Genomic DNA, 23,475 nt, shown 5'->3' with positions numbered 1-23,475 from the left:
GGTTTTCATCTACATGCAAGCACTAATTTGCAAACCCATTAGAAGGACTTGAGAAAGTTACAGATATTTCATTTTCATGACCATTTTCTTCAATTTTCTTCAGTGCTTGTTTACTTTTACAAAAAAGACACATGGTATGTAAGTCTAATTGCTATTAATGACACTAAGAAAATATTCCATAGGAATATTTACTTAATTATATCTATCCAAATACATGCATTCTTCCACTTCTTCTACTTCAAGTACTTTTTTCTATTGTCTTCTCCATCTCAAATACTCCAAACAGCTAAGGATCTATCTTAGTGTATTTAGTGTATTTAATACACTTTGGTAGCTGATTTTAATTACCACACAACTGGATTTATGGACATTTTGCATGAGCAAAGATGTATTACGAATTGCACATTGAATTTAAAAGGAACTTCATTACCAGTGAAGAGAGGAATTCTTTGAACACAATTTTTAAGTTATGATAAAGTCCAGAATATAAGAAAATATAACTACATCTCAGCAAGTGAAATGCTATGTCACACTAACAGAGCTTTAAATGTCTAGATACTTAAATTATGAAATTATTAATGAACTTTTAAGGCTGATATCCTAAATATTTTTACGCATTTAAATGGATAAGTAGAATAAGAAATCAGCTTCATACTTTGTCTTGCTTTTCCCTAGGTGATTTTTAGCAGTGCTATTAATATTTGCACTATTAATATTTTTCTGCCTTTGCATGGCTCTTGTTTAACAACAAAACCCAAGTCAGAAGCTCACTGGTATACAGGTTGTAGCAGTATTTCAAGGGAGGAAATTAAGAGAAGAATGATTCTGCTGCTCTTCTAAGTTCATATGTTATTTCATTTGCTTTCCAGCACATGAAAATCTTTCTTACCTTGAATTTCTCAGGTTAATTAAAAGCTACTAGATAACATCAGTTTGTGCAGTGTAGAGATGAATAATATTTTAGTTTTAAGGCGACTCCTTTGCATGTTTTAAGAACAGAGAGACAATTTAAAATAATTTAAATGGCTTTAAAATAGGCGAAGATATGCCTTTAATCTTTAGACCATAGAAAATAATGGTTAGTGATAAATCAGCCCTACATAAGTAATAAATCACCCCAGCCAATAAAAATCAGGAAAAAGATGGTACATAATGTGCTGTTGACTGACCCTGTTGACCCTGTTGACCTGTGTAAAGGTCACAGCAGTCATTTCACTATTTCACCAGGGTGCTCTCAGCATAGCTCCACTGAAGTGCAAAGGTCATTGGGAAAGTATTTGGGTGTGAAAAATAACATTTGGGTGTTGCAGAAGGACATTCTAGTAGACAGCCCTTTGCCCGCTGCCTGAACAAGTGATCACAAAAGTACTGTCTTGGGCATCACACAGGGCTTGTGGGAGCTGCTGTGACCAGTTCATCCCTTTCCACAATGTGTCATCAGAAATGCTGCAAATCACATCTTTCCAACAATTCCTTCTTTTCTTTTTATTTGTCTATTTTAGCAAGCAATTAATTGTAATGAAGGCACAGAAGGCAGATGTGCAGGTCAATACCAGTTTCTGAGACCTCTATATTCACAGTGCGATCAATTTAGAGGGGTTTACTCTGAGCGTAATTTAACTCTGGACTCCTGGTCCAACGCACCCATCATCTGTGGTTGAAAGCAGTCTAAAAGGTTAATGGCTAATTTGGACCCTCTGTCTCCAATAGCTGCTGGAACCCATTTATGTGCTCCTCACTTGAGCACCAAGTTTAGTTTCCTGTAAAAGAAGCCTGGTTTGAGCACACCAAAACAGTTCTGCAAACCCATCCAATGCATGGCCAGTGAGGATAACCAGAACTGGCCCAAACTGTCAAAGTAATGCTTACACATCACCACAGCACCAACAGAGATGGAGTTCTCAAGTAATAAAAAAGCTGAAGGACACTGGAATTACCAATTGCTCAGAACTGCCTGGAAATATCTTACTCACTGGAAGTGATGTACTCAGGAGCCTTCCCAGGACTAAGTGGCACTGCTTCTTCATAATAGCCTTCAGGAAGGGAAGATGTTGGCAGTGGTGGAGGCCCATTATCTGGTGGCTAAATGAACAAAAAAAGGAAAAGTGATTACAGACCAACAAGGTGTTAAATTAAACATGGACAGAACATCTGCTCATGATCAGTGCCAATGCAAACAGCTTCATAAACCCTGCTCTTGTGACTATTTCCTATATTAACTATCTCTAAAGGCAAGGCTCAGGAGGGCTCAATTAGATGTTCTGCAAGGTAGCATCTTTTAGATGAGAAGCAAGCCCAAATCTCAAGTTCCTCATATATTGTTATAATTAAACAATAATAAGTAAAGGTTGAGACTTGAAGCAGCAAAGCAACTTAATTATGCTTCATAACATGTTGATACATTTTTACATATATCATTATTGTCCAGACCTTCAACTCTAATCATGATAGGAAACAAAACTTTCTTGCATGTCCTTCAACTGAGTCCTTTGGAGATGATAAAATGGTGTAGAATCCTACTTGTCATTGCTAAGGATGGCAAAATAATGTAACAGCTACATTAAAAGAATTTTTCTCTACAACAGCATTAAGTGGCAAAAATGCTGAAAAGATGTGGTTTTCCATTTAAGAACTGGAAATCTAAGTGGTATGTAGGAAAGAGATTTCTGTGCATAGACTGCTTTACAGTGTTAAGGTTTACTCATTAGTATTTTACACCTAAAATAATTCACATTACAGCAGAAAACAGCAGTTTGGTTGGGCATTTTAAAAAAGTTAAATAGCCTGGGCTGGCAGAGAGTAAGGACAGAAAATTTAACCATATTTTCATGATAGGTGTTTTTTCAATGGCAAATTAATTGTTAATATACACATTAATGTTTATAATGGTATTTCTACATAGTGAAAAGTGAGTTACAAACAAGGAAAAGTTTGAAACATCAAGAAATTATTACATAATAAAATAAATATGTCAAATACTAGGTCAAATTCTAAAACACTTCTTGTAAATATAAACCTGGTTTAAATTTAAAACTGACCAACTGTTGGTATGTTGATAGAATAACAAAGTAAATTTAGTACTCTGTGACTTCTTCCATATAACTTTACTGTTCTATTTCCTTAACAAGTACCAAAACAATTGTATTTTATGGAACCTATATTTGCCACAGGTTTTTATTTTCATATTTATGTGTAAGAGAAAACACTGAAGCTGGTTTTCAGCACCAAAGGTTTATTGCACAATTACAAAAATTTAACTTGCAAGCAAAGTTGCATTTCTGCAGTAACATGTTTTCAATACATATTTCTTTTTTTCAAACCTTTTTTTCATGTAATGACAGAGATGCAGCAGTGTTTGTCTGCACTGGACCAATCCAGTGTAAACTAAGGGAATGAACAGCGATACTGAAGTGATAAACTGGTCAGATACAGATATTTTTGGACTGTAGCTCAGGTGGGCTGACCAGCCTAGCAGAGCCATCGTCCACATCACACAGATGAGGCCACAGGGACGGCGCTCCTCTTTTGCTACAGACCTGAAGTTACCTGGGAGGAGCCTGAGCTTTAATAATATGTGCCATTAACTGTAGTGAAATTACTTCTGTGGGCACTCTCAGGGCTGGATTCATCTTCGACTGTTTCAAAGCTAGACATCTCCAAATCTCATGGCTGACTACACACCTACATCAGTCACCTAATTCTTAACACCATCACTAAGATGAGCCTCACTCTCAGAGCACTCTGTAGTTAAATTCATATCAAGTAGATTATTTCACCTTGCAGGTAAGTGCTTGTGCATTCCCAGTGTGCAGGAAGGCAAGAAGCTAGTGACTAACCCTGCCCTTCAGCTCATCCAGCACGGATTTACCTTTGCACACCAAGTAAAATGAGAAACTTTTTCAAGAACAATGAACTGATCCATGACTGAGCACAGAAATTCCTGATCAGACTGAAATTTACACTAATATTATTTCCATTATCAAATGATACAGCCAACTTCTTAAATTACAAATTACAGTTGGCAATTACTGTTACCTACAATGTGAACCAAATGAGATTTCCTCACAGACCAGCTTTGCTAGAGAAATTATCTGTCAAAGCAAAATAAAGAAAAAAATATGACTTTTAGTGTAGTAACCCTGTAATTTTGCTGAAAAAAATCAAATTGACAACCTGCACATCATGACAAATAAATGAGTCTGTCAAGCTTAGCTGCTGCTTCACAACAGGCATAAGGGACATAAAAAATTATTACAAGTTCGTTAATGTTGGAAAATTGACAGCAATTATGAATTGCTCTATCCATACCACTCCTGCGTGGCCTGAGGTGCCAGACACAGGAGCCAGAACTGACTCCAAAGGACTTCATTTTTTCCCCTTCACACAAGTGGGTAGAACCTTGTCCTCATTAGTTGTGGTCCCAGTTTGCTCCTGGGGCAGTATAGATTCATACCACCCTTTTCATTAGACAAATTAATTTCTTGGTCTGGCCTTAAACTATTTTTTCCATCAGTCGTATACAACATATGAAATTCCCATCATTATTGAACCTCATTCACCCAGGAAATACATGTCCTGAGTCATTCCAATTTTGACTTGACACAGCACCAAGGTTTCAAAGCTGTATTTTATCCAGGGACAAATGTAGACTCCAATAAAAATCAGGAAAAAAAATCCTTGTTTTTAGACAAAATGTTATTCAGAAAGAAAGAAAAAAGGAAATGAAACACAAATGGTGCTTGTCTGATTTCAACCCTGCTGGAGCACCAGTTACTTCATACAGCTGGGGCGGCCTGGGCTGTGCAGCCAACGTCAACACAGATGGAACCCATTGCTGAGTTAACTGGGCCCTCCTCTCTGAAATGCATTTTGCAGTGCTTGCCATAACAAAGTTGAAAACAATTATAAAAAATATTTTATTAAAGGAAGAAACAGAAACATCCAACATTAAATACTTGATAAAAGCAGGGCTGTTTTAATATTTAAGAAATCCCACAATTGATTAAATACAAAATAAAAATATCTCTCTCAAATTTGTACCACAAACAACTACATCTTTTGGCAGTTATGGAGTATATAAGTTTGACCACCAAGATACATAAGAATATATATGTTCGCATTCTGGTGTTAGCTAATAATATTTATAGTTCTTTAATGTTTTTACTGTTGCTAGTTGTATTGTTTCATTCTTTCCACTCAGCAATTTTTAGTGGAAGAATTTTGATGAAGTTATGAATTATGAATTAGGTCTTTATTCAATAACTTTTTAATAGTTTACCTGAAGAAATGAAAAGGCCATAAACCCCACAAAACTATTTACATATTCTGTAAAAAGATTAAATCTAAAAAAACACTAGAACATGTGTAGTTTGACTGGTACCAGGAGGAAAGACCTGGCAACCTGCAAGGAAGGCATTAGCATGAATTTCTCCCTCTTTTTAAAAAATTTTGGTTTTTTTAATTGTCATTTGGTTTTGTTTGTTTGGCTTTGTTTTGTTTTGTTTTAATGACAGGAAACAGAGAAAAAATATAGAGGATACTTCCTCTCAAGATAAACCACCTCTCTCAGTGTTAGGAATAAGAATTGGGAAAAAAAATTGACATTATTTTTATCCCCTTGGAGGAAAAGGGACAAAGATGCAATATGTTGTTGTCCAGAATAATAACAGCAATAATGAAACAGTACTGATGAAGACATTTGTCAGGTCCTGGGTTTGAGACCAACTGAGAGATTCTTTAATTGAAACCAAGTAGATGAGGTGATCATTACACTACAGAGTTCAGATCTCTGATGAGGTTAGATACTGGATTAGAGACAGGATGCCCAATTCCAGTTTACAGGATTGATTGTTAAGAGAAAGAAACAAAATGGTAAAATTTGTTATCCTACTGGACTCTGAAACAGACTTACATGGATATTTTAATTTAATGGCATATTAAGATCTTCCCCTCCACCTGTCCACCTGTATTCCACAGAACACAAATGAACTCTTTCTTCTTTTATCCTAAGGGATACATTACTTTATTTCCCCCTTTTGTCTAAGGGTACTGAGCAAGATAGACAGTAACTTTTATTTTATGGATGGTCTATCTGATAATCTGGTGACAATATGGAAAGCAGACTGAAAGTCAAAGGAAAATAAATGTCAATGTATAGAGGCATGAGGATATAAAGTTACTTGATACCCCAATGAAGACTTACACTCTGTAGAAAATAGAAAGAAATACCTTCCTCTATGCAATGATTTAGGATGTGCAAAGCAGAGAGTTTAGCAGAGCCTGTCAGTAACCCGTGCTGCAGGCAATCACTGCCAGCAACTCAAGTGCCACACTGAATGTGTGTTATTACATCAATCACCAGTTTGGATCCAGCTGGACTTGGAGCCAGCTGATACATAACCCCTCAAAGCTGAAGGCAGCAACATGAGAACAGAAAAGGAGTCAAACCCTGGGGATGTCTAAGGAAGCAGTTCAGGAGCCAGCAGGCAAATTTGGGCTGTCAAGAAGAAACTTTGACATGGGCACATGTCATTTGCTCTGGAGCAAGCTTAGATCTCACCTCTGCACAACACCACTGCATCCTCTAGCCTGGAGGAGGAGGAGGAGGAGGAGTACACACACATCTATGGTCCCTAACTCCACATGTGAAAAAATGGATGTCCAGAAAGCAAGATGAACCAGCAAACTGAGTAAAATACAATTCACAAAATTACTGAGCATACATTGCAATCAGGCTTTTTTGTAACACTGTAAGGGGTGGAAACTGGGCATTAGTACTTGCCCTACAGTTGGTATGACAGCCCTTCAATAAATTCAAAATTGTGCTGAAGAGATATTACTATTTATTGCCAGCAGCCGAGGACCTGGAAGGACCTTGGATTTATTCAGGACAAAAGTGCTGACTTTGTGGGACATTAGGATTATGTTGAACCATGCAATATTAGTCTGAGTGTGCACAAGGAAAAGCTGAGAAATATTCTTCATTTGACCTCTGCTTCATATTCTAAGGTTATTATTTCTGGGCTTGTCAGCTGCAGCCCACAAAACCAGGAGCCAAATAATGTGAAGGAAGTCTAACAACTTATCTTCCCAACTTCTGAGCATGAAAGACAGCAAAAGCAGCCAGACAGCTACAAAACTCAACTTTTTTGGAATGGAGTAGCCCTGCCAGTTCCACTAGAAGGGGGGTAACAGGGCCACATGATGGGCTGCTGGTGTAGTCCCACCTGGCCATCTCTGACTGCACACACCTCAACAATGTCAGTGCTACCAGGAAGAAAAAGAAGGAATTCTGGGTTTTTTCTGATTGTTGAACAATCAACAATCAGAGTTTGACATGATGGGAGGCCCAGCAATAGCAGAACTGACCACCCACCAGCTCCTGCAGTGCTGAACAGAGGAGGGCAAGGGGGAAAGCAGTGGAAGTGATCACCAAGCAGAAGATGAGTATAAGTCAAGTGGAGCTTCTCCTTAGGGGGTGATCCTGAACAGGGACATGAGCAGGTTTAAGGTAAAGAACAGAAGGCACACACAGAAGGCACACACTTGGCACACTGTCCTCCAGGGAGTGGAGGAACATCTGACACAGCCTGAGAGCGTGTCTGCTGACTCGGGGGTGAGTGCCTAATTAAAGGTATCACTGGGAAAGTGCTTAGTATGTACAGTGACTACAAACAGATCACAGCCTCAGAAAGCACAGCCTGATGATGGGAAACAGATCTGAACAGACTTGTTCACATTAAAGAATGAATCAGGGCGTCCCATGGCTCCACGGTTTGATCTGAAGATTGTCTGGAGAGCATTTACACATGTACCTCACCAGGAGCTGAGTTACTATTTCACAAGGTACAACACATCTGCTCAGATACCTGAATAACCCCTTCACCTAACAAACAGGAAGGTAAAGATGGCAATGAAGAGGAGCAAGTGGAAACAGTAGCAGAACAACGTGGTTTATTGACCAAGCAGAAATCTGAGAGCACTGTCAGTCTGTGTCCAGACACAAATTGTCTCAGTTCTTGTTGCTGTATGTAATCACATTTGAGATAGTAAATAAAACCAAAAAGACTGGAGCATGGGATGCACCACTGAAAGGACAGGTAGCTGGAAAGAGTTACACCCAAACTCTGTGGAAGGCTGGAGTGAAAATAATCTCCAAACTCAGTGGAAGGAAAAGAAGATCTAACAAAATAATTAATTAAAGGTGAAAGCGAATGAGGCAGTAACAAAACCAAGGTATTTCTGTATCATTCATAATTAATAATGAAAGATCATTACGCAGACAGTCAGAAGCATCCCTCAGACAAAACAATAGACTTGACTCACATCAAGCAAAGGGTCTGTGTATACTAAGAAATGAAATGGGCTTTAATTAATGCTAGGGAACACTTTCATACATATTAATGAGAAAGATTAATCTGAATTTTAAACACCATGAGGCTTCTCAGTCAGAGTTGTTTATTGTGACTGTGCTCAAAGAAGTGTCTGTATTTCCCAGGAAAGACAAAATCACCTTTTTCTTCCAGGAGTTAATAAACTCATCCAAGTGTGTGACATGGAGTGAGGACAAGGCAGTACAGTGATGAAAGTGTAGGCAATGCCATTTCCACTGGAACAATATTGTCTAGGGGCCTGAGGACTGCATCAAATTAAAACAAGAGGAGACTTGGTACTTACTGATCTAATTCCTTCCCCATGTATTTGTGGACAAAACATTAATGAGCATGATCAGGAAAGCAAAAAATCTCATCCCTAACTATCAATACAAGGAGCATAGAAACAAGAAATTAAAAACCTGAGGTCAGAAGTGTGAGCATGCTACAATAAATGGTAGGACAATACCCTATGACACCTGTGGCATTAGTAATTTAATAATTTTCTTATAAGAAGCTGAATTCTACTCTAACTCATCCAGTTTAAACGTAAATTCCAATTTAAGGCAGCTGAGAACAGCTCATTCTGGCAGCTTAGACATGAGGAAAGTGTTGAAATATGGCAATGTGTATTGCTATAAAGGTATACTATAAATTAACTGAGAAGGTAATTGCTTTAACTAAAACTTTTCTCTGGTACACCTGCAAATGTGAAATAAATCATCAACAACAATTCATTAACAATAATTCATCAATGCCAGCCATGGAAAATCAGAATGGCAACTAGAGAGTCCTGCAAGACACGGATAACACAAGAGAGAGGTGGTATACGTTCCTTCATCCTTTTTCCTTATGCAATCACATATTATATTCCACAATCCCAGTGTGCCCAGGTGGCCAAGAAGGCCAGTGGCACCTGGCCTGGATCAGCAATAGCTTGGCCAGCAGGACCAGGGCAGTGATTGTCCCCCTGTACTCAGCACTGGTGAGGTCACACTTCAAATCCTTCTGGGCCCCTCATGACAAGAAAGACACAGAGGTGCTGGAGTGAGTCCAGAGAAGGGCAATAGAGCTGGGAAAGGATCTGGAACACAAGTCTTAGAGGCTGAGGGAGCTGAGGGTGTTTAGCCTGAAAAAGGAGGCTCAGGAGGGACCCCATCCCTCACCTGAAAGGAGGTTGTAGCCAGGTGGGGTCGGTCTCTTTTCCCAAGTAAAAAGCAACAGGACAAATATAACAGTCTCAAGTCATGTCAAGCAAGGTTCAGATATTAGGAGAAATGTATTCACCAGAAGAGTGGTCAAACACTGAAAAAGGCTGCCCACGGAAGCAGTGAAGTCACCACCACTGGAGCTATTTAAAGTCATGTAAATGTGGCATGTGGAGTCATGGTTTAGTGGTAGCTTTAGGCCAACTCAATGATCTTTCACAACCTAAATGTTTCTATGTCCAGAAGACTACTGTCCTGGTCACTTATGATCAAAGTACATAATGCTAACAGCAGGTGCTTGGGAGAAATACTCATATATTCACTAGCATCAAACCATAGCTCAGAATGAAACTGATAGAGCCTTTCCCATATACAGTGGAATGAAATGAAATCTGAGAGGAATATGACTGGGATTACAAAGGATATCTGAAGCACATGTACCACAGTGCTTGTGTGCTTTTCCACAGGAAAAAAGGACGTATTTTAACACACAAAGACTGGCAATAAACACTGGGATGGTGGAACAACTTTAAAATTGAAATAGTGGGTTAAAGAAACCTAAATGCTAGTAAATAGATTTTGGTAGATTTCTCAATGGGTTAATATTTTTTCATTGCCTGCAGTAAAAGCAACTGCACTGATAATTTTTAAAAAGCCTCTTGACTTGTTCCTTCATTATGGAAGAACTTGCTCAGACCTGTTCAAGCTGAAGTATAGCATAGCCAGTTCTGAACGAAACAAGTGAATATTTGGTAAATTTATTTCTGCGGCTTTTGACTCTTCTTTAAGGAAAGAACCTGAAAATTAATACTGTCTTAAAATAATCTTTAAAGAGGAACAGAGAATAACAACCATTTTTCAGTGTTAGAAGAAAAAAGTAGATGAAATAGAGATTCCCAAGTACCCACCTGACACGTGGACCCCTTGCTTCTGTTATGGCACTTGTCTCAAGCCACACTTTAGAAAAAGCTCAAGTAACTGGCACTTTTTTGGTTGCTGTGCAAAGAATCATTAATATAACTGGTGATAAATCATCTCAAGAATCCTTTCAATTTCTAGGTGATTTTTCTTCTTCTCCAAGGACATTGTCTCTTTTCTGCATTTTCTAAAAAATATCTGAGAGTTTACCTGACAGGCAGCCAGATAAAGGGAGGCTGTCAAATAATTCCTCCACAATAGGAAACTCATTTATATGAAGCACTCCTACAGAGTGACTGTGGATTGTGCAGGAATGGGTTGGAGGAAGATGACCCATTCTTTTGATTCATATCTGCAGGGTTCTGGAATTTTGCTGAACATTTGTTGCGGTTAAATAACTGTTAAATTGTCAATAATCCAAGAAAAACAAAATATACACTGGATTTCATGGTGAAAATCATGCAAAATAGCTAAGTGTGCTGTTTGTGTTTGATTTTGTTGGACAGCACAGTGCAATGAAATCACCAACTGTCAGATGTAATATGACAACCAAATGCTTGGAGGCTGGAAGTATTCTGTCACTGTCATGCTGTGGATAATTTATGCCAGCAATCCTCAGGCACATCTGAGCAGCGGGACACACCGGATATTATCCTACTGCCTCAGTGGAAAATGTACTTCAAGGCAACTTGGTGATAGTGCAGTGATGGGATGCCAGGTATTAAACCACCAGCAGCACTTTGAAGCATGCAGAGCCTTGGCTCTGTCACTCCTCCAAACTCATCATGGAGCACGGCTTTGCGCCTGTCCAGAGCAGGGGAAAGCCATAAAGGAGCTGCTGATGTAGAGGTGGATGAGGCAGGCTGAAGACAAGCCCTGGTAGTGAGCAGGTTCAGGAAGAGAGAACAAAGAGGACTCCATTTCAAACACAGTGACCTTCTGCTCTGCAGCTGACCCAAATAAAATATTAATGCACCCAAACAATGGTGTCTCAGTCTGCAGAGAGACTCAGCACTGCCTGTAAGCTTCACATCCTTTATCTGCAGCATTTACCTTGCCAGCCACCTAAAAGAGCTGCACACACAGACTAAAGCAAGAGGAGATTTGGGCTTCCTATGCCTGACAGAAAGTCTGCTCAACCTGATGTAGCCAAGAAAATGCATACAAAAGAGAATTACTAAGAGACTGCATGTTAGTTATTTCTTTAATTTAAGTATACCTAAAGCCCAACTTCGTCCCTCAACTTTGTCCCTTCAAAGTCCACTGAGTCCAGGAAAACTCTCCAGGCTCTAATGTGTTTTAATAACTCGAGATTTTGTTTAAACTATTAACAGTACATCTCTTAATCAAATGAATTTTAAACTCTTTGTTCATGGGCTTATGAATAACAAAACTGATAGAAAATTTGGCCTGACTGAGCAAATATGCAGGTCTATTTACAGATTTACAAAGGAAACCTTGCACAGCACCTGCCCACACATAATTCTGGCTCCTGGCACTACTTTAAGGAGTATTGAATTCCTTCCCACCCACACATCTTTACATAACTAGAAATTTAAACACCATTTCAGACTAAACATTTTTGAATGCAGAAATCCTTGAGTGACATAAAGAGAAACAGTGGTGTAAATGAACGTTTAATTTTCATCACATTCAATAACTGATGGGCTAAACCCAGGGATTTTAAAACAGTGTATAGTTTATTTGAAGTTATTGATTCCCACTTCCAGTAAATCCCTATGTTCCATCAGCACAATGTGTTTTCACTGGAGGCTGAGACCATCACGAGATGTTACTTAGCAAGCAGAAAAAAATTTTCTGTCCAATAGCTGTCAAAAAGTGCCACATAGAATGACTTCCAACTTGCCCTGTGAAGAAGGGCAACCAGCAGCAGGATGTTCCAGCCTCTGGTGGGCCCAGGGAATTTTTTCCACTCAGCTATGAAAACATGGTCTATGAAAAGTGGCTAGAAAAGGTAGCTCAGTATTTTTATCACTGCAATAATGTACAGTTTTCATAGAGATTGGCATCAGCTCCAAATTTTAAGGACTCCATTGATTCAGGGTGGATTAAAAATCACCATGCAAAAGCAGTAAGGCATGGGACAATTAGATCTTGGCCACTGTCACTAATGTACTAATGTGTATAAGAAAAGAAAGATAATATGACAGACTCTGAACATACCAGTAATAATAAGGGTTTAACAAAGAGACATCTAATAGTGAAAGGTTTCCAAGAAACAGCTAATGACCAATTCCATTATATCAATGTGACTTCAGTAGAAGAAATTCAAAGTCAGACTGGGGTCTGGGCTTACCATAGTGTTCAAAGGACGAAAAGCTGATGGTGTGTTTTTCCCTTCCAATCTCTCTTTGTCTTTTGCAGGACAGCAGCAGCCTATCATCTTTTTCACAAATTACAACATGTCACCATAGTAAAGTATCACAACTCATAACCTCTGTTTGGATATTGCAAGACATTGAGAGGCTTGGGACATCTCCTGGCTTGTCTCAAAGTGGCACTGACACTGGAAGGGGAGGTGAAATCCACCACTGCCTGAGAACAGCAACAGAATTGCAGAAACACTGGCAAAAGTCCGTTTCTAACACTATGGAAAAACTTGATGAATTCACTGACGTGAAAACATCCTCAGTGTTACAGGCAGATCACAAGGGAGGGCCATGTTCAAACTTCACTTTGCCAGACTCAACATGGGAAGACCACACTACAGACCAGCCAGCTCTAACAGTGTCAACTTCCATGGTAATTCCCACAGTATTTCAGAGAAATATTTTTGTTATTAAAAAATCCAAAATGAACTACTGCGAAAACCACGGCTGACCTCCTGGACCTAATTCATACTTCACACCATTTCACTTGCTGCAGCTGTACCAACTTTAGGGGAATTTACACATTAGTGTATGAGAAAGGAAAAGGAGATGGGTCGTCTTAAGAAAAACAACTTGAATCTTCAGAGCCAAACTAAAACCACACAAATATAAAAGAATGAGGATCGCAGTTGGTTTCAGTTTATGAAGGTGGTACCTGAAGTCTGCATTTCAAAGGCATGTGCATTTTGCATAATTTTCCTGCCTCTTCTGAACCTTTTCCCTTGTAATTTATGCTGTATGTATTTTGAATTAAATAAAAATAATCAGTTTCTGGCACTGTTAACCATGAAATGGATTCTTGAGTTTCACTGCATATTAATACGAGTTCTTTTGCATCTATTAAATACATGCATAATTAATTTTCAGTCACAAACCTAAAGCTGGCATTGCTTAGAGAGAAAGTAAGATTAAGGTGTTCCATACAATGTTAGTTGTGTTTTTTTTACTTTTTTCTGCAGTCCATAGCATTTTACAAAAGGCTGGCCAGGAGTTCAATTTGATAAATTAGTTTTCTGTTTATAAGATGTTACTGGCTTATATATCCCTCAGGACCAGGCAAAAATATGATAACCAAACAATGCACTACAATGAGACAGAACATCAGCCATGCAGTTACTCTGTCCCTCTAAGCTGCATCTGTGCTTCCTGATTCAGTGAATGTGGGTCTCCATGGATGGTTGTTATCATTGTGCACAAAAGTTTCCACACAAGAATAAAGAGATGGATACTTTATCAGTATCAGTTCAACCTTCAACAAGCTAAACCCCAATATGCTTACGATTCTCTAAAAAAATGCTGAAAATGTTTTCTTCATCTACTGTAATGCCAGAATGAGAGAAGCATTGAAATTTGTTTACAGGTTTTTTTCTATAACAAGACAGCTGCTCCCAACCGGAGGATTGAATTACAGATCTCAATCTTTGCCATAAACACCTCTAAGAGTAAGTGCATCTGCTTTATCTGAAGGGAATTTCCTATCCAGAGACTGGGCAGGAAAGACACTAAAGACTTTATTCAAAACAAAGGAAGTATTCTTCTTCCATTTTAAAACTCTGCACCTTCATTTTTCAGCTGCTGAGTCTTCTTGTTAGGCTTGCTCCAGGAAACATTACCAATAAAAGTGTAAAAATCTGCCTGGGACCTGTGGGCTTGACCAGACCAACCTCCAACATAGCACAGGTCAACCTTTGAAATTAAGGCTATGTTGCTCAGACTTTTGTCTGAATTTTGAAAATCTCCAAGGACTGCCATTCCACAGCCTTTGCAGGTGACCTATTCCCAGGCTTATTGCACCGCAGGGAATTTTTTGACAACTCTTCTGTAGGCTGAACCGAATTTCCTCAACCAAAGCAGAGGTGAGAAGAACAATTATTTCCCTGGACCTGCAGGCTCTTTTCCCTTGTAATGATTTCTCAGAATTTACCATAAATACATTCTCTCTTGTATATATTTATATAATTAAATATAACACTCACCAGCCACTGCTGAGGTATTTCTGGCAGAGGCATTTGAGGAGGCGCCGGCAAACTGTTGGCAACTTCTTGCTTCTGGACATGTTCTTTTATTTCTAAACCTGTGGAAGAGCAACAAACATCACCTAATACCTTGGTAGATGCAAATGGGGTATTTTTTCCACATGTGGATCCCATGTCTGGCTGTCACACACTGAAATCTGGCATGCAGTTCTGATCACAGCCCACCTCCCAAGGGCAGTTACTGAGGCAGGACTGGAAGAATGCTGGGAATTCAGGAATTTAATCAACCAGAACAAACACATACTTGCTCTATATGATAATGACATATATGCTGTTTGGATCAACAAATACCAGACATTGAAAAAAATTACAGGAAATCATTCTGAACTGCCCATCCATCTCAAACTTAAAGACTTAAACAACATTCAAACATGCTGTCAGGTGCCTGCCAGATAAAAACATTTCTTGGGGGAATATACCACATTTGAAAACATCCCAGTGGCACCATACAGTGAATAAAACATAGCCTGTGGCCAGTACGTGACTGGCTGCCTTTTTTCATTGGAGAGGAACAGTTGTTCCCATGGCACATTTTGGATGGGCAAAGCCATCATGCAGAGCCCCAAACCATCTTTCATGCCAAAAGAATGAAGAAGAGTGTGGAAGTAGAGCCCTCACCTGCCTGCTTCTCCTGGAAATGATGGTAACAGCACTTTGGCCAAGCCCACAGTGCCCATGTTCCCTGGGCTCCCTGCTGTCACCACCACCTCTGATCATGGAGCTATGGTGTGAGTGCAAGTCCCAGGGGATGCAGGATGCTGAGGGACACTCCCCTAACCAATTCAACATTAACAGAAACACACACTGAGCATATTTTCCCACCATTTCCTTCTTACTAATTTTTTATTTAAATAACTTCGTGGTTTTCCAGGTGAATTTGAAATGGAAAAGCTTTGAGGATCCTTTGCATCACTGCTGCATCTCCCTCACAGGAGAAAAGAGGAATGAATGACCAACTCACTCTGTGTTTTTGGCACAATAATTTAAAGCACAGTTGAATTCCCTTTGTTGAAACAGGATATTGTTTATTCTTCTACATATCAAAAGAAGATTAGGGTACATCTCCTCAATGTTCTGGCAAGAATTCAGTCCATGGATTGTACCCTACCTAACCCTAGACCGAATTCAGTTCCTAGTGTCAGTTGCGTTTTTAAAATATATATTTACATACTCAAATGGATGACTTTTGGTCAAGATCATATAATTCTCAAAAATGTAATCAATGATGAAACGTTTCTTGTCATAATATCCCAGTCCCACTGGCTGTGAAGTCATGGGTTGAAAAACAACAGCGATATATTAAACTGTCTCTAAAGACTACAGTTTCTTCTTTCTTCCTACTAATCAAGAGAGTGATTAGTCTTGGGAAACATTTCTTTTTCTTTTTTTTCCCGGTATAACTTTCACACATTGCTCTTTATACAGGATGAGTGATGAGTCCATATTATGACTGCCATTCATATCCAAGTGTCCCATGCCTTCCATAAAAACCAGAAGTCATATATGAAGTGATTTTTACTGAAAAAACCCCCCAAACTATTCCAAGTGAATACTATTGACTCTGTAAAACTATTTTTCCCCAGTTCTCATCTATACATGTTTAAATAAGAAACTGCTCCAACATTTTATTTCTTCTACCAACCTACAGCGCAAAAGGAGTAGTACAGGTTCAGGGCATCAGGTCCCATTAAGGAAAACAGGCTATGTTGACAGTCACATTAAATGACTAAATCCAGCAACAGTTCTTACTCCAAAATAAACTCTTTGTGCCTTTGTTTTTTAGAAGAAAGTCTGCGTTTCAGCATGAAATGCCATGTGTTTTCTTCAGACCTGCAATCCACTGGGCATGCCAAGGTGCAAGAAGAAAAATAATGTTTATAGTTCTGCCAGCTATTCAGAGTAACCACTGGTTTGGATGCAGAGCAGGTTGAAGCCAAGCAGCTGCGATGTGAAGAACACATCTGTCTGTCCTATTACTCCCTGCTTGATCACTATTAGATGAAGAAAAGAGTGGGCATTTGAGGGAGATGGAACAAAACAAGACAAAAGATTTCTAAAGAATTCCCCAAGTAAGAACCTACTCAGCTTGAAATGTTTTACTGAAACCCAACCAGCTCATCACAATTAATTTCCACACCTTTACAAAGAAAAACATAATTGTTCATTTCAGGGCATTCTAAAAAAGCCAGCCAGTTCCCAGTTCCCCAGATCCATCATTACCACGCCCCATTACTCTCACATGGTTTTCCCCGGCAATCAAAAAAATCCTGTTGGATTGACCCTGCCGATTTTTGCAAATGCAACTACAGAGCTTGAACTCAGCATAGTCCTCAAGCCTCTTAAACTCTGCCAGCAACCCAAGAGCTCTCCTGGAGTTGTGTGGGTGGAGTAAAACAACAATTTGAAAAACAGACTCCAAATGATAGTTCATCTTTGTTACAGAGTACTGTGGGTTCATGCATCTTTTATTGCTTTTAATTTTAATGAAGAGATGAATAGTTTCAAAGGGATGGGAGTACTGAATGTTTTAACTGATAAAAAAAGCAGCAGGGTCGGCTCCAGTAAAGTACATGACTCCCTGGGTAGTTTCACACACGCTTAAGGCCAGGATGTGATGGCAGAGCTCCCAAGGAGGCAGCTCCTCTCCTTCCCTGCCTTGTTCCTGTCCCTGCACCAACCTCTCCTTTGAGCCAGCATAAGCATGTGTGTGGCCCTAGGTTGAACCAGACCAGGGAAGTGACACTGGTTAGGACTAAACCACCAAAAAAAATCAAATAATGTTTGTGTTAGCAGAAGGGAAGAGGCAATACATGAGTAGCCTGGGGAGAGAAACTGGATGCTTTTTTAGAGGCCATGCTGGCTTAAATTCTATTCAATTACATAAACTAGAGTTTATAGACATATAAAGCATAGTCCTATGATCTCTTTACTTAACTGAACTATGGGGGTTTCCTTAATTCCAGTTTGAACTAGAGCATATCTTTGTAGCAAAATATTCCATCTTGATAAGATGCCAGCAATGGCATGCAGAACTTGCTAAGTTCTTCCATTAGTTCATAGCTCCAATGCTCAAAACATGTGCTTTATTTCCACTTTGAAACAAACATTCAGCCATTGCACTTACTGTTGCATAAGTCTAGAAGCTTGATCTCAGTCATTCCCTTTCTACATAAAGATTAATTATGTCACCTCATTTTGGATAATTTGAAGGCATATTTCTGCATCCTTTAATCACTTTTACAACTTTTCTTTGAAATGTCTACATTTGATCTCCTTGAATGAAGGCACTAGATGTGAGTAAAATGTTCCAGCAACAACTGCACTGAGCAAAGCCCCTACCACTTAATGCATGATATCCTTGGGATCTTAGTGATGGATGGATCCTGTAATTGGATGAAATGGATCTTGTTACAGAGCCTGCAAGAGGCTTTAAAACCTAAATGGTAGGTCCTGAATAGCAGAAAGCTGTGGTTGTGGGGTCTTCTTATCTGTCACCACATGTAGAGACATAGACTGATCACACCCGGGAAGGTGCCCTGGCACACAGAAATTGATATTCACACAGTTAAGACCTCTCACCCTCAAAGTGATTTTGAACAGTCTATAGGGAGCAGATCTTTGCCCGAGCTAACTCTCACATCCTGCCTAGGAACTGATGGAGGAGACAAGTCAGCTGAAGTCAACCCAATGCAAGGATCACTCCATAATTTAACAGCATAAATAATTGAGCTCTAGAGTCCAGAGACATACTCAGCAATGTGAAATGGAGAGTTTTTCATCCTGGAACACCATCCACAATTCCAAAAGAAAGAATGTGACAACCTTTCCCCATGTTTTCAAAGTTGGCAACAGAATGACACCTGACTTCTAAAAAAGTCAGATGTTTTTCTTAATCAATCTAGCTGTAAAGATTGCAAGAAGAACATGCAGTGTCAGCTTAGCACTGCTAAAGTTATTTTGAACCCTAGTAAAATACAGCTGTTTCTAAACATATCAAATTCCAGGCTCACACCTACAGATTTTTGGTGAGTTTGATATATTTTGATGAGCTTTTGGATTTCATGAGCTCTTGGAAGACTCCTTCCACATTATGAGAAATTGGTTTCTGCCTTGTTCTCTTAGGATGAAGTAGAAATTGTGGTGGGTCTTTAAGAATGTCAAAACGGAAAAGAGGACAATCATTACTTTAAAGATCTCCTTGGACTTAAATCCCATGGCAAAAACTATTTCTTCAATAAATGGAGGCAACAAACAAGACCATACTTTTTTGTACCAGAGAAGAAACAAATCATGAGAAATACAGCTGCGCACAATGTGGCATTTTTCTTCAACAAATTCTGGTAAGTTTCAAAAATCTAAACTGAGGGTTTACACTGGCAGTAGTTCAGTCAAATTAAGTGGAGGGAGTGGTCTTAGAGCCCAGATATCACTGCATACAGGAATATGTGGTAAAAAATATAAGGGTACTGTTAGAAAAAATAGTGAGGAATGTTCTTCACTAAAGCTCTGAGGAAAGGTTCCTGTACACAGTAAATCACTTATGTTGCACTCAGTTCCATAATCTTTATGGAGAAAAGCAATTGTGCAATAGAAATGGTTTTAGATAGGAAGAAAACAAGAAAGCAATCCAAAGCAATCCAAATATTCTGACAACCATTTCCTATCTCTGGCTTGGCACTCCTGTATTAGTTATGCACCAGACTCCACCTCAGTATCAAGTCTTTTGATGGATTTGGGTCATTTGACACAGATGAAACAGTGCTGTGGCCAGCACTGACATCAAAACTCACAAACAGCATTACTGGCACAAATAAAATGAAGTAGCTACTCCATTAGCAGAAGTGGAAACATTCTGCCTAGGAAATAACTCTGTGGCTGGGTTCACCCATGTGCACCCAACATACTTCTAAGTTTGCCTTTTGCTGTATTTTACTGCTGGACACAAAGGAAAGCATTCAGGAAAGTTACACTTTGGCTTCACCCTGTCTTTCTGTCTTGCTTCAATTTAGGGCTTGTCTTCAGCTCTTAAAGTTATTTCACTGAGCACAGACTTATTCTGTACATGCTGCAAGCAAGAAAACACACCCCAGCACTGACCTTTTGATGACTGTATCCTCAGGAGAATGTTAGTTATTACTGCCTTCTTCTCCCTGACAGTGGAAGTTAGATATTCATGGTCCAGAAGTTCAAGAAACAGGCGCAGCTCAACTATTAACTCTTCCATGGCTGAAAGACAAAAAAAAAAATAGAATTACTTTTCTGAAAAGTCCCATTGGAAAAGAAAAGGTTAGAGTTAATTCCCTTATAGTTATTTTCATTCATAGTTATTTTCTAGTATTTCTTAAAAATGCATGGTCCTCCCTGATGAAAAGATTAAACATTAACAGAACCAACAGTGCTCACCAACCAACCATTAGTGAGCACTGCTGGTATTTGTAACATTTATTTCCAAACTGAAAGATCCATCTTTTCACATGCCACATGATGAAGCCAGCACCAGAGAAGTTATGTGCAGGAATGGTGGCCCCCACCACTCTGGTTCCCCTCTTTTCTACCACTGCCACTCTGGTTCCCCTGCCATTAACAAATTGCAAAATTTCTAACTGCAGAACAAATTTAAGGCTTGGTAAAGCTTCTAGATACCACTGGTATTTTAATGAATCTTTCCTTCATGTTTTTTTCTTTGTTTGTTTGTTTGTTTTTGCAGTTATTTTTCTTTTTTATGATCTCCAAAGACAAGCTCCCAATCTCTCAAAATTTTCTTACTTCATGTGATGCATTTCACATTTCATCCTATTCTATTAGTCCAGATCTCAAAGCTTTCTGACTTGCTCTGGAAAAACTTACATTCCTTCTCTCTATTCCCAGTGCTTTTCAATTTTTTTATCAATGAACTTCATAAGCACAGTTCTCCTTTTCTCCTTTCAAGTGATCCCTTAAGTCTTGCATCTTCCTAAGAACCGCAGTAGCTCAGACCACACATACAAACACCTTTGTTACAGCCTGATCATGTGACATCTCTTCTGCAGGTTTATGAGGAAACCCATGGCATTGAACATTTTCATACTTCAGTTGTCTCATAATTCTGAGATTGTCTGGTCTCTTTGCTTAAGGGGATGTACTATTTATAGTTTTGTATCCTCATTCCAAAATGCCTCCACTTAAATTTTTGTCTACTTAATCACATTTGTTTTTAGTCTTTTCAAGGCCTAGCTGGGCAACTGCTGCTAAACCCCTTCAGACCTCTAAAAGGTACATTCATTGCTGCTTACTCCCTTACCAGCTCTTCCCTACTCCTAAAACCTTTCCATTGTTTACCCAAGTAAACCTGGAATCCTTTCTTCCATTTCTGAGGATGTGAATGGATGTTTAAACAATCCTTGTTTGAGATGCATTTGCTTTATCCTACATTTGACAACAGCAGAGTGCAGGGAAGCCTGCAGATGTTAACTACACTCCTGCAAGGCACTCTTGGCCTATTCTTGTCTCCAAGAAAATCACATTTTCCCATGCATTTGGAGACTGTGCCTACACTCTGACTGCCCTGGCAAAGCCAACAAACTATTAGTAGCAAGCACAGATGTGCCAGTCAGCAATCCCAGGGCATGAAAACATCTTAACAAAGAAATCCCTGAAGACGTATGCTTGGGCAAGTATTTTCATAGAAAAATTTAGTCTGCAAAAGACTTTTAAGATCAAGTCCAACCACAGCACTGTCAAGTGCACCACTAAACCATGTCCCTAAGCACCACATCCATGTATTTATCAAGGACAGTGACTTCACCACTTTCCTGGGCACCCTGTTCCAATGTTTGACGATCTTTTCACAGAAAAAATTTTTCATAATATCCTATCTAAACCTACCCTGGTGCAAATTGAGAAAAATTCCTCTCGTCCTGTTGCTGCTTCTTAGGTGAAAACACTGACACCCAGCTCCCTACAACTTCCTTTCAGGTAGTTATAGACAATGTCCACCCTGAATCCCATTTTCTCCAGTCTAAAGTCTCAGCTCCCTTAGATACTGCTCCTTAAGGCTTGTGCTCAAGACCCTTAATTTTCTCAAAGACACTATTCATTTGTACATATAATTCCATCATGCCCAATCTTTTCTTGGTGATGGTATTTTTTTTATTCAACTGAGCAGTAGCACTCCCATTACGTAAACTGTCCACATTTTCAGGAACTATGTTTCCCAAGGATTTTCACAATATATTGGCAGAAAGAGGGTATTTAAAATGACAGAAAAACTGCCTGCATCACTTCACAATGTAGCTCATGGAAAACACCTCATGGCTACAATGGTAATTTTTTTTGCCATCACATTTGTAGCTGTCTAAGCTCTCTAGAAGTCTGTCAGAAATCCAAAGTATTTCACAATAACTCTTTTACTTCCAGAGTTGTTCAAATTATGAAACAACACATATACAGCATGCATCTTTCTGAAGCACAAAGGCATAGGTTCAGATTTGCAAAGTAGCAAGTGATCATGAGACTCCATAGGAAATAAAAAGGCCATATAATTAAAAAAAACCCTCAAACACACAATTAATCAGCTTGCAATTTTTTCCCCCTCAAATTATACAGTTTAGAGATAAGATGTATATTCTATTCTCTGTATAGTGGCCTCCATCTTTTAAGTATGCCTTGAATATAAAATGCATTTATATTGTTCATTTTAGTTACAGAATATATGAATATTTTAATAGTTACTTGATGTGATATATGCTTTTAAAAGCTATCATTACCATACAATCTAGGCAATCATTGTGAAACCTAATCAGTATGCAGTACAAGAAATGTGTATTTTTCATGTAATTCTACAGCCATATTTATTATTAGTAATTGCAATTACTGTTAGTAATTGCATATATTACTGGACTAATATTTCTTTGCAATGCCATGTTTCCTGATTTCCTTAAGGCAAGGGACTGTAAATAAGCTAAAAAGGAGCTCTCCCTTCACCTCTTCACCAAAGAATACTCTATGCCACGGTCACCTCCTTTCTTTACTGAGAACCTTCACTTCTAGGAAGGGAAAAAAGGATGAAAGCATCAGATACGTTTGATATGCAAAGTGTACACAACTGTGTTAAGTTATTAAAAATTATCAGATCCTTGTTCTCGAGATCTTATAATCTAATATAAACAGATGGATTGCACAATGAGAAATGAAAACAGAGCAAGAGGGAGTTACCAGGGAAGGAGACAGGGAGCAAGAGGACAAGAGATATGAAACCACTACAGTAGAGACTTCTGGGAGCTGGCCCCAGCCCAGATCTCTCCTGACTGTACTATGAAGATGAGGCTTTTCTCCCATGTCTTTGGAGGAAATCTGCATTGCAGTCCCTCGTGACCCCTTCCCATTGACCTACAACGACCAGCCCACCAAAGGTACTGGAAGCAATTTAATTGCTCCAGCAGAGGACTTAAAAAACAAAGCTTTGGTTAGGACAGATAAGAGGATGGGAAGATGAACCTGATACCAGTGAGGCAGTACTTGAAAACATGCCAGAACACTGCCTTAGCAACACATTCACATTCAGTGCCCTGGC

General features: G+C 39.0%; 1 protein-coding gene across 6 annotated transcripts in view; it reads right to left on the bottom strand.

The window, feature by feature from the left end:
- Nucleotides 1-23,475, bottom strand: part of AFAP1 (actin filament associated protein 1) — a 113,602-nt gene that overhangs the window by 44,198 nt on the left and 45,929 nt on the right. For 5 of the 6 annotated variants that reach the window (XM_083862227.1, XM_083862222.1, XM_083862224.1 and 2 more), the window contains exons 2-4: nt 20,022-20,150; nt 14,865-14,962; nt 1,974-2,082 (exon numbers count right to left, since the gene is read on the bottom strand). In XM_083862227.1, the coding sequence (XP_083718353.1) occupies nt 1,974-2,082; nt 14,865-14,962; nt 20,022-20,148 (334 nt within the window). In that variant the 5' untranslated portion in view covers nt 20,149-20,150. Of the gene's footprint in view, nt 1-1,969; nt 2,083-14,864; nt 14,963-20,021; nt 20,151-23,475 lie in introns of those variants that run through there. The other variant, XM_083862226.1, reaches the window with a different exon arrangement.

Source organism: Zosterops lateralis (assembly GCF_965231275.1).
Source record: "Zosterops lateralis genome assembly, chromosome: 5".
Taxonomy (NCBI): Eukaryota; Metazoa; Chordata; class Aves; order Passeriformes; family Zosteropidae; genus Zosterops; species Zosterops lateralis.
The sequence above is the reverse complement of the archived record's forward strand: the minus strand, read 5'-3'. Positions and strand labels throughout refer to the sequence as shown.